The 14,854-nt window shown below is 42.8% G+C and overlaps 1 protein-coding gene across 2 annotated transcripts in view; it reads right to left on the reverse strand.

The window, feature by feature from the left end:
• Positions 1-13,557, reverse strand: part of CACUL1 (CDK2 associated cullin domain 1) — a 40,051-nt gene extending 26,494 nt beyond the window's left edge. Inside the window, exons 1-3 of one of the 2 annotated variants that reach the window (XM_074545304.1) lie at positions 13,132-13,557; positions 7,320-7,446; positions 3,039-3,141 (exon numbers count right to left, since the gene is read on the reverse strand). In XM_074545304.1, the coding sequence (XP_074401405.1) occupies positions 3,039-3,141; positions 7,320-7,446; positions 13,132-13,393 (492 nt within the window). In that variant the 5' untranslated portion in view covers positions 13,394-13,557. The remainder of the gene's footprint in view (positions 1-3,038; positions 3,142-7,319; positions 7,447-13,131) is intronic. The other variant, XM_005489873.3, reaches the window with a different exon arrangement.
• Between the last annotated feature and the right edge of the window lie 1,297 nt (positions 13,558-14,854).

Below are 14,854 nucleotides of genomic sequence, written 5' to 3' on the forward strand. Positions count from 1 at the left end.
CTCAAGACAACAGGAAACAAGTTAATTTGTGTTTTCTGCAGTGACACATTATTTTTTTAAGCTGAAAAAATCCAAAATTCCAATCAGCTCAGGAATTATGGAGATTGAATTCTAAATTACTGAAAGTCCACATGGTAAAACTCTGTCTTAACTAATGCAGAGAAGCTAGTCAGACATCAGCTGCAGCAAGGACAGCAATCCTTGCTGTGAGTCTCTCCTGAAGAGGGGATCATTAACTGACTGATACAGTAATGAGGGAGCTGGAAATGGCTTTGCATCCAGGAGGCCCCAGATCAGCCTGGTGACAAGCAATTCATCTCCTCTAAATGTACCATTACTCAGCAGGCACTGCTCACTGCTCCTCACCCCATGTCCAACAGGCAGAAATGCACCAGCCCAGCCACATCTCCCTGGCGCCTCTGCCACCACTGCCAGTAACTCTCTGGAGCTGAAAAGCTGTGAAACAATCCCTCAGGAACACAGGGCAACAAACACCAACACCACACAAGCTGTGCTGCAGTGTGGAAAAGCAAATGTCACACAGGATGAGCAGGGCACCCAGCACAGGACACAGGAGTGTCCATCACTGCTGACTCCAGCTGTGGCCAGGCAAGCACAGGGCTACACACACAGGGAGGGGGACAATAAATATATATACAGGGAGTTTCTGCACTGATTGCCCCAAAGAGAGAAACCAAACTCCATTAAGACTAAATCCATGCAAGAGCAAGTCTGACCAGTCCCCTGAGGTGCTCCCACTTTTACTGTTTGGTATCTGGGTTTTACTGGTTTGGCTGTTGATGAGTGGTTCCTGTAGGAGACAGCTTGCTCTGGCATGTTGGTTACATGCAGACACTGCAGCCCACCTGCCACTTAATTCTTACATTGCTATGCAAAGAAAGTGCTCCCCTGTCCAGGGAAAGACATTGCATTTTCTGCCATTTCAGTTTCTATAACCATCTGTTTCCTTACACACACCAACGTTCCTTCTTCTTCTTCTTCTACCTTTGCACCTCTGAACATTAAAAACCAACAACTTGCATCAAGTCATAGCTTGCAAAATAAACAAAACTCTTAAATGTTGTTGGCAGGTGAATGAGATTATATCAAAAAGCAAAAAACCACAAATTGTGCATTAAAAGGATTCACATATATATAAAGGATTCACATATATAGGTTTTTTCATTGTTGGCCTGTGGGAACCAGAAACTTCTAAGCAACCAACATTTACAAATTAATTTGCTATTGTTGCTAGAGTAAAAATCTAGAACTGCATTTTCAACATAAATTTCAGGTGACTGAATGTCACCAAAATGTACTAAGATCAAAGAAGTATCAGAGCAATAAAATACATTGTAGTAATTTCTTAAGAGTAAATTTCACAACCCACAGCTAAAACAGTTTCTTTACAGAATAATTTTTTGAGGCACGTGAGAGTTTTACCTCCAGCAGCTCAAAAAGATCCATTTGTCATCCAAAAGCCAAGTCATGCTCACACATCAGACAAAACCCACATGATGCACTCAAGGATGGTATTGTGTTATATTACAGGTGTGTCTAACCCACATAAGGAAGCTTTTGCAAGGCTAAGATTGCATTAAACAGTTGTCTTAATTATTCTTTTAACAAGCTGATTTTCAGAAGGCAGCCTTGTTTTTAGGCAGAAGTATTTGGGCTCATATGTGCTAAAACAAACTTTAAAATCAGCTGCCTCAGTTTTGGGACTTAAGAGAAAATAGTCAATAGCAAGTAAAGAATCTGGAGTATTCCCAAATTCAAATCAAACTAAAGCCATGGATTACTATGAGATATATCAGAAGAACTGGCCAAACCTGTATAGCTGAAATGATTCACAGTTCTCACAAACAGAAGAAAAAAGGTTGTACCAGCTCAGCAGAACCAAGGAAAAGCTTTATTTTAAATACTACATTCACCAGCTCCAAGCAATTTTTACAGAACACTGAGGCTGTCACTCCATGAGGAATAAAGAGACCATAAAAGAGAAAAGAAGAAAGAATCTAGCAAATACCATGCCTATTAAATTTCTTGTAAGGAAAGCCACAAGAGGAAAACAGTGCAACAAAAAGGACATCAGAGAGATCACAGTGCTGTATATTTTGGGAATGCATGTTTAGCCAGAAATATCTGATGCAGTTAAAGCATTAAGACTGTTCTGAGCTGACCTAAATTAGCTATCAATGTGTTAGAAGCACTGAAGAAGCTGCTGTAGTTTAGGGTTTCTTGGTATCTGGCTTCTCTACCTCATGCACTGCAAATCAGTACAGAACTCAAACATCAGCTATGGAAGTGAAAAAAGCTTCAGGGCAAAAAATCAAGCAGTGCTGCTGCTGCTGCTACAACAATGACAATTTCAAGTACATATCTGGAGATTCTAGTCTAAAAAGAATGTTCAATAAGGTACACACATGAAAACAACCATGGATGCACAGGTAAGATGCAGAGAAGGATAGGGGTATACAAACTGTATATATTAGGACTGCTGTAAACCACTGACATCTACAGATAGGCAAGAAAAATGCAGAATAACCTATAACAGAACTCCGTATGCAGTAACTCTTAACTTATACTTCAAAATCTATATTTAATTCACTTAAATTTTTTCATTTAGATTTTCCCTTTTGTGCTGCTTTTGGCTGCACAAGAACCATAAACAGTTTATACACATTTACACAGGAATGGCAGACATTTATCTCATGTGCTCAGATCACTTTGACTGAGGTATTTACATCCCAGATGATACTTAAGATTTCCCATTCTCCATTTTTTCATTCTGTATCATATATTTAGGCTTAGCCAGTGCTCTCTACGTGGTTGAGACCTCCAAGGTCTGGCAGTGCCAAACCTTTGGATCTAGTAGCTGGTTTTCTGACAGCCCAGTAGTGAGTGAGGTAGTTGACAATTTTGTAACTTAATGTAAATCAGTCATAATAACAATCCCCTCCATGGGCCACCTACATAGTGCTCTGATAAAATCACAGATCCCAGGAAAGAGAGAAGTAGATTGTGCAGTTTCTTACCTGCAGCTCCTTTGAGACTCTCTCTAAGTGGTTAGTTATCTTTTTTATTAGGTCACTATACATCTGTTCCGAATGCTGCTGGCATACACACTTATACACACAACTGCAGAAACAAATATAGGAACAAACAATGAACTTAAAACAGTTTGCAATGAAAGGTAACACCAAAACATTTTGTTCAAGTTTTAATTTAGAGGATTATAGAGTTAATTGAATAATTGTTGAACGTTTAAATACAGTTCTAAGGCTGGAATGAGCTCCAGCAGGCTCTTAGAGCTCCCTGGAGGCTCCAGGGTGTCCATCCCATTCCCCCTCCCCAACTTCATTTTAACTTACAATGACTTCTCTTACAGTGCACTTCCAAACAGCCAGGACATTTCTGTCAACAGCACACTCCTACTTCTGCTTTTGTCTCTCCTTTGTGAATAAAGTCTCCATTAAAATAAGCAGGTTTAACAATTCTGTGAATATTCTAGGGCAAAAACCCTCACTAAAAGAAGGGGAATGCTGACAAGTATCATAGAAGTAGCATGAAAACTATGGAAGTGTTAAAAAGAAATGGCAAAAGTTCTACAATTACAGACCCAACCATGCTTCTCCATTCTTTCTTCATTTCTTTCTTAAATTCTAAGAAATTTCTACAATTTCATAATGAAGAAAAGTGCAGAAGAAGGACTATAAAACTAATTCTGCATTCTACGGCTCTGCTGTGTTATGTCTGATCTTTAGTGCCACCTTTGATTCCTAAGAACACTTTATTGCTTTCATATTGCAATATAACATCTGCAAAACAAGGCTATTCATTGAAGGCATATTTACACAAGTTGTAAAACAAATACATTTATTATTTTCAGCAAGATGTTATTGGAGTAGTCCTCACTGTCAGGACTAACACCAACATTCACCTGTACCAAGCAGTTTTTACTCCTCAGTCAGCATTTCAAAATGTGTCTGCCAAATGCAAGAGACCCAGGGAGACTTCACCTGGCATCCAGGGCAAGTCACATCTCTCTTCTGTTCTGCTCCCCTCTCCACTCCTCTGCACCAAGAACTGGGACAGCAAGCAATTTAGGCAGAGACTGCTCTTAGGTCATGTGCAAACAAATGATTTCCAGGGAGATCCAGACCCCAGCCTTGAATTCTGCAGGCTTTAAATGGCCCCAAAAGCCCAAATGGGGCTTTGGGACAGCCACACTGTATCTCTGTAGGGGAACTATGACTCTCCAATTCTCTACTGAGAAGATGGCACAAAAACATTCAAACTACAAAGATGGCAAAAGTCTGCTTATTTGGTGAACTATGTTATTTGTTAAAAACCAAAAGACAACCTACACTTCTCATATTATTATATTTTAAAAATACTGAGCATCTCTAGTTTGCTATTATTTATATACTGTCAGTCAAGGTCATTCCTTTTCTTTCATATCAAGTCCACCAATAGCAGATCCTTTATTGAAACATGCCAATGCAAAAGATATTTTGGTATAATGCTTTTAGCTAAGAGCACAAATATCAGTTTGGTTTAGATCAAAGAGAGAAACACTGATAAGAAAAGTGAGACTGATTTTTGTGATCTCTTACAAAATCAGCCAGCTGGGTAACCCCAGCAGATGGCCAGCCATTTGTTTGCTGCACAGCTAACCAGCACACAGCCACTTCCACAAGCTGACTGCTTTATTTGTATGCAACTAAACTGATATTTAAAGAACACTTCTCCTACTGTTACACACACTATTGCTGCCTCTATTTCTGCAACATGTTCTGTAGTCAAACACCAGTCTTCCCATGTACACACAGGGTGTGTTTACATTTGATTTGAACACTTCTACTTAGAGGTTCCTTTTCCTTCTGAGATCCTGTTTTCAGTTCCTGACTGTGGGCTAATTCTGTGAATCACCCTTGCCCTGATGTTACCCAAAAGAAGTCACAAGCTTGTTAGTTCTTTAACACAACCAAACACCTTGGGAAAAGGAAATCCCAAAAAGGACTTTAAGAGGGTAAGCAGTGGATGAATATCCAAGCTCTCCTGAGGAACAGAAAATTGCACTGCACCTGGGAGGCAGTGAAGGCTTCCAGAAATACAACTTAGCTGCTCATGTTTTCCTCATCTCAAACCTTCCTTCACACCTCTCTGCCAATTCATCCAACCCTTTTATGACTGGAAGTGACAATGCACAGGCAGGCTTTGGATTCAGTTGAAAACAAACACTAATGACATTTTGAGACTTTACAGATAAACTGCTCCATGGTAAATATCTGCATACACACCTTGGAATTTATCTCCCAGCTCCCACTGCTGGGGAGCAAACACCTACAGCTATCAGTGACCATGTCAAATATAGCAAATACCCAAATATTTGGGGATCTAATAATGTATTTGAGTTTGCATTATAGAAAACTCAATTTAGCCAGCACAAGATGACCAAGAATACTACTGGAGTTTCATTATAAAGAAAAAATATATACATGTAGCTGTTTGAACCACTTCAAGAAACATTCCACTTTTCAGACTAAAGAACTGACTTAGAAACAGAGAAGATCTAAACTCCAAGTCTGCTACAGATTCTCAAAAATACTCCAAGCAAACATCCTTAATAAATTCATTTTTTTTTTTAAATATCAATTATCCTTCCCTTGTCAGTCTATCTTGTCGAGATTCTCAATCAAAGCAACAGTCTAAAAATATTAAAAAAACCACCAAAATCAATCCCCTGGCTGGAAGAGGCTGTGGCAGAGTAATTACAACCCCAGACATAATTTTTAAAGGAAAACTGACACACCAGCTTTACCATTAACACTAAACTATGGAAAATCTTTCGCTTTGGTAATAGTAAAATATATCCAACAGATATCCATGCATCATTACAGTCCTGCACCGAGTGCCTCAGATGTAAAAGGGGATTATCCAGGAGAAACTCAAAACCCAGTATTCCTTCAGTAAATAAAACTTTTGAGGAGTAGAAAGATGACAAGGATGAAGTCCAGTTATCTGCAAACCATAACTAGGTAGAATTAAACAATTAACTTTGAACACCTACTCATGATCAGAGATCACTTTTGAGAGATCTCTTACTGCAGGCTGTTGGCACATTGGGGATTTCAAGCTGGGAAAGGATTCTGATTACTCTTAATTCAAACAGCCATCTGAATTATTTATACACATGATGCTTGATCTCTGAGTCCTGATAAAAGCAGTTCCAAAAGTTTACAGGGGAAAGAAGAAGTTTCTTGAGTTTTCAATGTGAACTAAGGGGCAAAACTGAACACCCGCCTTTCTTAATCCAAAGTTTTAAACTGCAGAGTGACTAAAAGGAAGTGGCCATGAGATAACAGAGCTGAAAGTCTCTGAAACCAGCCATCAGTGACTGGAGCTGGCAGCATTATTCCACAGAGGGCAACACTCTGGTGAAGAAAAGCAAGACAGCAGTGGCACAGTTGTGCAAGGGCCAGGGGTTTTAGCAGCAGCCTGGGCAGTAAATCCAGAGCAGTCATCCACTTTCCATCCTGTTCACCAACACCCTGAATATCTGCCACCCACAGAACAAACATCTGCATTTTAGTTCATCTCTTAAGGAACTGCCAGGTCTCCAGAGCATTTAGCACTCTGGTTTGGAGCAGCAGTGTCATTGGGGAACAAACCCTCCACCATCCCCAGCACTGAGCACTGGTGTAGCCTGAAGGCAGCTCTGCTGTGTGATTGGATCCCTTTCAAACCAAACTGCAGCTCCAAGACAGCCCAAGCTTCTCCAGACAAGAATGGAGATCCAAAGGAGTGTCCTTCAAACTGCCTGGCACTTGGCAAGGGGAGAACACACCAAAACACCTCAGGGAAAACACACAAATGTCAATTTACATCAAAGGACCTTGGCACTAGGTGCTTCTATTTCCTTTGCACATCAACCACACCAAATTGGTTCCTATCAGCTATCACCAAGAAGCCTTCTGATACATTAAGTCAACTGCTAACCATGCTAATTTCTTTGGAGAAAAGGATGTTGAGTCTTTAATACATTTCCTAGGACACTACACTAAGCAACTGTGATGGGTTTATTTTAATGTTAGTGTTTTCAGCACTTCTGCATTTTAATTCTTTAGCATTTATTCCCGTTAACATGGAGATATATATCTATTATTCACTCTAACCATTTAAACAGTACTGTATTACATATAACTTTCCAATTTGTCTCCCCAAAATATGACATATGCATAAACAACAAAATCAAATAAACATTTCCTTTTAAAGACAAAATAAGTTATGGAGCATTTAAAGTATTTCCTTACCTGTATATTTGTTCATAGGAGATAGGGATGTAGTCACCAGGACTCTGAGTTAAAAGCTGATCTATGGCACTGTCCAACTTTGGCCAATATGTGCTCTTATAGTCTTCAACTGTTATAACATTCATTACTGCAAGAAAAAGACAAGAACAGATTTAGCAACTTCACCTAAAAGCCCAGCAACAAATGAACACACTGTGATTTCAGATCACACCAAGAACATGGCCAAAAAACCTGGGAACAACTCACTTCCACCTAATAAATAACCTAATCTAAAACTAAAGCTCAGACTTACATTTGTACCTTTGTATTAACAAAAAATAAAATCAGAAAACCTGCCAAATCAGCGCTTTGGTATTTCCCTGGGGCCTAAGTAACATGGAAAAAGCAAACTCCTGGGAGTTGTAACATGAAAATATAATAATAAAAATTTATAAAAAGATTAGTTCAGACTAATAAATTATGAAACTTTGTGGCAGTTCAGAACCAATCATTAACCTGGCATCTTCACATTCATGAGGACAAGCTTTGGCCAAGATTGGTAGGTTTTGAATATTCCTTCCCAGCAGATGTGTTCATTTCACAAGTCCCAGGTGGCACCAGCAGCTTCCTTGGTCTAAAAGATGATGCAATTCCCTCTGCCTTCCACTGCAGTTAGGCTTCCAGGCAACTTTTCTGAATCTGCATTACAGTTCCCCCCCAGCAGGGACAATTACTGCAGATAAGGATCACCAGAGGGAAGAACAGGAGGTGTTTAAATTAGGGTTCCCACTGCTCCCTGAGCTTCCTCCTGAGCTTCCCAACTGCCCCTCCTGCACCAGTGACTCAGGGCACCTTCCCAGCCACGGGAGGGTTTGGATTTCTCTCTTTTCAGGGAGGATTTCTGAACCAACCACTCGTAGCTCAGCTCCAACACGTTCACACCCTCCCTTCAGGGCCTTACTCGCAGCACTTCCTCACTGCCCTGTCACACCACCACAGCTTCACTGCACCCACTCAAAAAGCCCTCAGCAACCACCAGCACCTCAGTCAAATCTGTGATTTGAATCCAAGCAATGAAATCAAAGCAAATCTATCAAAACAAAAATGGATCAAAACTATCCAGCCTAGGAAATCTAGAATAACTTCTTCATTTGAACTCCACTAAATGGAACAGAGAATAAAGATACTTCTCACCCCAGACAGACCATTTTAGACACAACACTGGAAAGAAATATTTTGGTTAGCAATGAATTTTAAATATGCATTTAAATGTAGATTCACTGATGGGTTTGAGAAGCAATATTTTTGAAAGGTATTTTCAAAGGGATTGAAAGGAGCTGAGTGAGTGAGTCACTTTTGGCAGCATTATAAGGAACAATTGTAAGGAAATTGGCATAACAGTTATGAGTATCATGAGGAAAATAGAAGACTGTAAAGAGAACATGGAATAGAGAGAGGGGTGAGACAAGGAGGTGTTGGAACTCTATCTGCAGGAGCAAGTATTACAGATCTGTGTGCTGTGTTAGGGTATTTCAGCCAGAAACTGCTTAGAGGAGGATGTTAGTGCAGCACTCCTGCTCCTCTTCATCCAGCTGCAGCCATTGGGGCCCTCTTGTTTCACAGCTGTTACAGAATCAGATCCAGCCAACCTAAAAATGTCTGAGCAGTGAGCAGGTCCCCTCTACCTGGGCTGCAGGACACGGCCCCAGGAGCCCAGGCTGCAGTCTGAAAGGCCATCACTGTTTGCCAACGAGAGAAAATATTAAGCTGAAGTCAGCATAAACATTAGACCGAGTCTTGCTTTTAAGATTTCAATGTATAATCACACCTACATCTGGTTTAACATATTAAATGAGCCCTATTAATTTGAAAGAAAATAGTCAAGTAAGATAATTTTAAAATAATTTTTAAGATAATGTTAAAATAATTTTAACAGGCTGTTGAGATATTAATTTTTTACAATATGGAAAAAGAAAGCAGCAGCAGACAGGAAGGTCTGCCCATTAGACATGCTGCACAGGTAAAGGACAAAACACTTTCACAAAAAGCCCCATGAGACTTGCACAGAAAAGGCTGCATAGAAAATGTACTGATAATTTCACAGTAACATTCCAGAAAAGCTTCATTCTCATTCAAAAGTCTCTTACAAGTACTATGTAATTCGATTTCCACACTTCAGTTCTGAAACTAAGCCAACCACAATATTTACATAGCTAAAAGTCCAAGACTACAAACAGAGCAATCACTATTTTTATTCTTCTAATCCAGTAAACAAAGTACTTTAAAATTTTAATAACTATCACAAGTTAGTAAGGTCCTTTTTCTCCTGGCAGCTCTTACACACACACACAAGTGAAGGGTGGCCTGAAGCCCCTCCAACTACAAACTCTGCAAGAACATGGCTGAGATCAGCAAGGAAGGAATCAGATCCTTAGCAAGGAAAGACAGATTGCCCTTTAATTTTTTATTTTTCTCTCTTTTTAGGATGTCATGCTTAAATGCTTATCCCTACAATAGGTGTCCAAGATTTAAAAGAATTTGCCCAAGAGCTTCCATCCCCAAATTGCAATTTAGTCGGTTTCTGGGAAGTGACAGTGATATTTTTTGTAAGAAAGCATGCTAGAGTGCTGGGTTTTATCCAACCCCAGCAAGGCTGGGGGGGTGGGGCTGGGAGAGAAGTCAGTCCAACAGAATCGAAAGAAGTCAGTATTTTCCAGAGAACTCAGCATTTTCTAGAAAATTATTAAAGACTTCACAAGTAAATCTTGAGCAACAACTGCTGCTTTTCCATACAAAAAAAAAAGTTCAAAAAGAAAACTTTAGGTGAAATGCAGCAGTGAAAGCATTTCAGTAAAAAAGAATATGCATGAGCTATCATAACCTAGATATATCAGTATTATAGTCATAATGGAACTGCTTCAACTACAAAATTCCAAAATTCTTTGATATCAACTTCAATGAAAAGAATGGCAAAACCCACGAAGACTAAAAAAAAAACCACAAAAAACATAGCCCATCAAGAGTAGGTACACATCCCCCATGAAACTGGTAATAAAACCTTACACACATTCACTTTCTCAATCTGTAGCTAAAAAGCAGGAGACAGAGCAGGATGGCTGATCCAACTTACTGCCAAGTATGCAGACAGCAGTCTGACAATTATCTGTCATTTATTCTAGCAATAAAAATGAAAGAAAGCAACAAAGCATCTTCCAGAAGCTGCATTTCATCTCAGCAAGTGAGATACATGAAACTTTACTGCTCAATTAGCAGTGCACCCTACAATGCTCAGTATTTTGCTGAAGTGTACAAACTCTTCAGGCAGCTGTCCAAGAGTCATGTACAGACTGTGGCCCTGTGCTTTCCTGTTTCTCAGCCCCCATGTGCATGTTTCCACAAGAGATTTTGCTCTGCCCCCCCTGCCTGACACATCCCAGCATACATTAGCAAGTTTATGAGTTTGCCCCGTGGTTGGCTTCCAATTCTGTTCTATTTTTATAACCTGTTTCTCAGCCTGCATGAAGGCTGGGTAGTAAAAGTAACTTTTTCTCCATCAGACCATTGCCCACGCAGCCGTGCACACACACTGCACTGAGCAAGGTTATGCAACAGGGAAGGCAGCAGATGCAGTGGATGTGCCAGTGCACAGCCACATGTGCCTGTCCCAACATTTACAACCACCCCTCCTTGAAAAGGAGGAAAGGAACAAAATGGAAACTCTTCATTGCTCACCTCAATCAGGTTATGCTGATTAAGGAAGAGTTCTTCTTAAAGCACTAAAAGTTCTTCACCTTCTTTTCTCCCTCATGAACTTTGAAAAATACTCTTCCCAACACTACTGCTTTATCAATCCACAGCTATGACTGACACTGAGCAGCTGTAAATATTTAGTTTTAATTTACTACAACATAGAAGTTTTTCCTAAGTTGCTTTAAAGTACAAGAAAAGTTTTCAAAGAAAAACTATTAAATTAACTGTGCACTAATCCAATTTTAGCTCTCGCTCTCACCAAAATCTCAAGGAGGGAGAACTGGATTTAGCCTCTTTGAAGGACAGCAAGGCAGGAGCTGTTGCTCATCTGCAGAACTGCCTCATGCAGCAGAGAACAGACAACTTTTCCATCCAGCTTGGGACTGGCAAACTTCTCCACACATGCTCTGCCATTAGTGGGACAGAGCAGGCAGGAGGGATCCAGCACACACTGATTCCCTCCTAGGAAACACTTATATCCAAAGAGACCCCTCTCCCTTTTTCTATGGGTGCAAATTAAACCAAGGTGATCAAGGGATCCTCTGTCAGAGCTAGGATAAGAAAAGGCTCAGCTCCTTGAGGTTCTCAGGCAACACCACTTCACTGGACTTGTTCTGTTCACTTACATGTGCCATCACAGCTGTCTGCTACACAAGGGTGTGGAAAAGTTCTAATGAACTTCACTCAGAAAATTTTCTGTTTTCCAGGATAATAATTATTTTAAAAAAGATCAGTAAAACACTACATTGGGATACCACTGCTGGAGAAGTGAAAACAAGAACTCCAAAACCACACCCTAAGCAAAATCATGCTCTGCTGCTGCTTCTCCCCCTCAGTCATAAATTGTGGATTAGCTGGAAAATCACCTTCCCACTTGCTGGAGATCCAGCTTGAAAACCATTTTCATTCTGAAACAGAAAGAAAAACTGAGATTCTGAATGTCTGGACTAAGACTTCAAGAGCCTAGTTTAGCAAGGTCGAATGACATCTCATTTCAGCTGTCTCCAGGGTTTAGAAGCCACCCCAAGGTACCTGGAGACCTGACAAGCAAGGCAGGCAAAGTGCCAGGGAGCTCACAAAGCCTGGGATTCTTAACTTCAAAGCAGCCAGCCCTGGCCATGTGCCACAAAAGCCAGGCTTACCCGAGAAGCAGGAATCCAGAAGCCTGAACTTTGAGCTTTTGATCACCCCTGGACATGGACAGGTGAGAGAGCACTGGGGAAAGCAGGGAGGACACACAAAGTGCATTTCCCATCTAAATTTTGTCGTGGCAATCACACAGCTGCACTTCCAGGAATGCTTCTTACTACCCAAACCCCAGTTTTCCAACAGCACATGAGAAAAAAAAGGCCTATTTTGCCCAGAAAGGTGACTTTTGGAAAAAAAATAGAATTGAAATGTACAGCAAAATATCTTCCATTCCTTAGATCTTAACATAGAAAAAAATAGGGAGAAAATGCCATTTTTGTCAGAAGCTACATACAAAAGCCATTTTGGAACTCCCAAGGCCAGGATGGATGGAGCTCTGAACAACCTGGTCTAGAGGAAGGTGCCCCTGGGCTTAGAACTATACGATTCAACCCAAACCATTCTCTGATGTTATGATTATATTTTTGGGGCTAACTTGGGTAAATTAACCCTTTGCAGACACTCGTCCCTTCCGGGACAGCACGACCCTTGCAGGGGCTCTGCCCACAGCTGCCAGCAGCAATCCCAAACAGGTTTCCAATTCACCTCTAGGTTTTTCTAGGCTGAGAGTCAAAGTGTATAGGAAAGGTCTGAGCTAAAAGGCTTCAGAACCAGCAGCACCGAGAGCCCTGCCCACGCTCACTGTCCCAGCTCTACAGCCACAGCCACCGTGACAAGCAAAGCAGAAGTTGGGGCGCTGTGCGAGCAAAGGCTATTTTCGCCTTCCTAGGCGCCTTAACCCGTCTGACTTCGCTTCGAGAACCTCTCGAGGCGAGACTCGGGTCTAGGTAGGAAAGAGCCGAGCCCCAGAGGAGAGCGGAGCAGCGGGTTCAGCACAGCGAGTTCAGCACAGCAGCAGGCGGGGCCCCCCCGTGCCCAGGCCCGGCTCACTCACGGAACTTGGAGGTCGAGGCGCTGATGTTGATGGCGGCGATGGCCCCGGCCGCCCCCACCCTGCCGGCGGCAGCCCCCGGCTCGCAGCCCCGCAGCCCCGCTCCGTTGTGCTCGGGCCCCGAGGGGCGCGGCGGCCCGGCCGGCGGCAGCAGCCGCTCGCCGAGCAGGTGCCGCCCGTAACCGCCCGCGCCCCAGTTGTTGTGGTTCTGGTCGTCCATCATGGCCTCGCCGCCGCCTTCCTCTTCCATGCTCTCCTCCTCCATGGCGGGCGCCTGGCTGCGGGAGCGGGGCGGGATCAGCGCCCGCCGCCCATTGCCGCCGCCTCAGGCCCGGCGGGGCTCGGCGGGCTCGGCCCGGGCCCCAGCCCAGCTCCGGCCGCGCCGCGCGACACTTCGCGCCGGGCGGAAGGCGGCAGCCGCGCCGGGCGGCACCGCCGCGGGGCATGCTGGGGGATGTAGTCTTGCGGGGCGGAGCGACTGCCGGGGCGCGGAAAGAGGCGCGGCCGGTTCGGGCTCCGTCCCCGGTCGCGCGCGGGGTTCGCTCTTCACGGTTCCCCGAGGGCAGGGAAGGTTTGTCTGCAGCGGGGAGGCTCCGGCAGGGCCCGCGCTGAGAGCGGGCCCCGTGCCCACAGCGCCCCCTGGCGGGAGCGCGACGGCCGTGAGGGGCCCGCTCAGGAAAAGGGACGGAAGACAGTCGGGATGTCGCTTGTCACAGCCTGTCCCCGCTCCTCGGCACCACCGCCACCCTGCGAGGTGTCCCTGCCCATGAGGGGCTTGGCAACAAACCATCCTTAAAGTCCCTTCCAGCCCAGCCTGTTCCTGTGAAGTGCCTGCACAGCGCTGCTCCCTTCCCTTCTCCTGTTAGTAAGGGGAATAACCTGCGCAAATAACGTATAAACCCGTTCGTCTTGCAATAAACAATATAACAATTAAAAAGTATTTTTATTATGCTCTTTGCCAACAACTGTAGTTATAGGACAAGGAGTAATGGATACAAATTGAAAGAGGAGAAATTTCGGTCAGATATTAGGAAGAAATTCTTTTTGTGAGTGTGGTGAGACACTGGAACAGGTTGCCCACGGAAATCATGGATTCCCCATCGCTGGCAGTGTCCAGGGACACTTTGGAAGATCCTTGAGCAACTTGGTCTAGTGGAAGATGTCCTTGTTCATGGCAGCAGGGTTGGGACTAGATGATCCTTAAGGTCCCTCCCAACCCCTTCACATTCCATGGTCCTGTGATAATATTGCCTACTTGCCTTCAAGTACACTTACTTTAAGTTTTATTTTCATTTTCACCTGGGCACTGTGAAAAATGTAGATAAAATCAAAGGCGAGCCTTCTTTCCAAAATGTCTCATAAAAAGTGAAAAGAACACCATCTTTTTCCCAAGTAGAAACACCAGGTTCTATTTTAGCATGAAACAAAGTTGTTCTGTTTTATAAAAGCAGAAGATGCTGCTGATTTCACAGCAGTGTGGAACCAACTCAAGTTGCTTTGATAAAGGCAGGTGATGAAAACAGTTTGTCCCTATTGCATGGGGTGTACATTTTTGAACTAAGTACATTTAGTTCTTAGAACATTTTTGAGCTAAGAGTGTTTTCCTTAGATGTAAAATCACACCTTGAACATCAATGCTCTGTTCAAACCAGCAGACATTTCTCTCCATTTTCCATCTTGGTAAACCCCAACCAGTCACAATTTGGTCTCAGAGTCCACACGCTGA

Source organism: Zonotrichia albicollis, chromosome 7 (genome assembly GCF_047830755.1).
Source record: "Zonotrichia albicollis isolate bZonAlb1 chromosome 7, bZonAlb1.hap1, whole genome shotgun sequence".
Classification (NCBI taxonomy): Eukaryota; Metazoa; Chordata; class Aves; order Passeriformes; family Passerellidae; genus Zonotrichia; species Zonotrichia albicollis.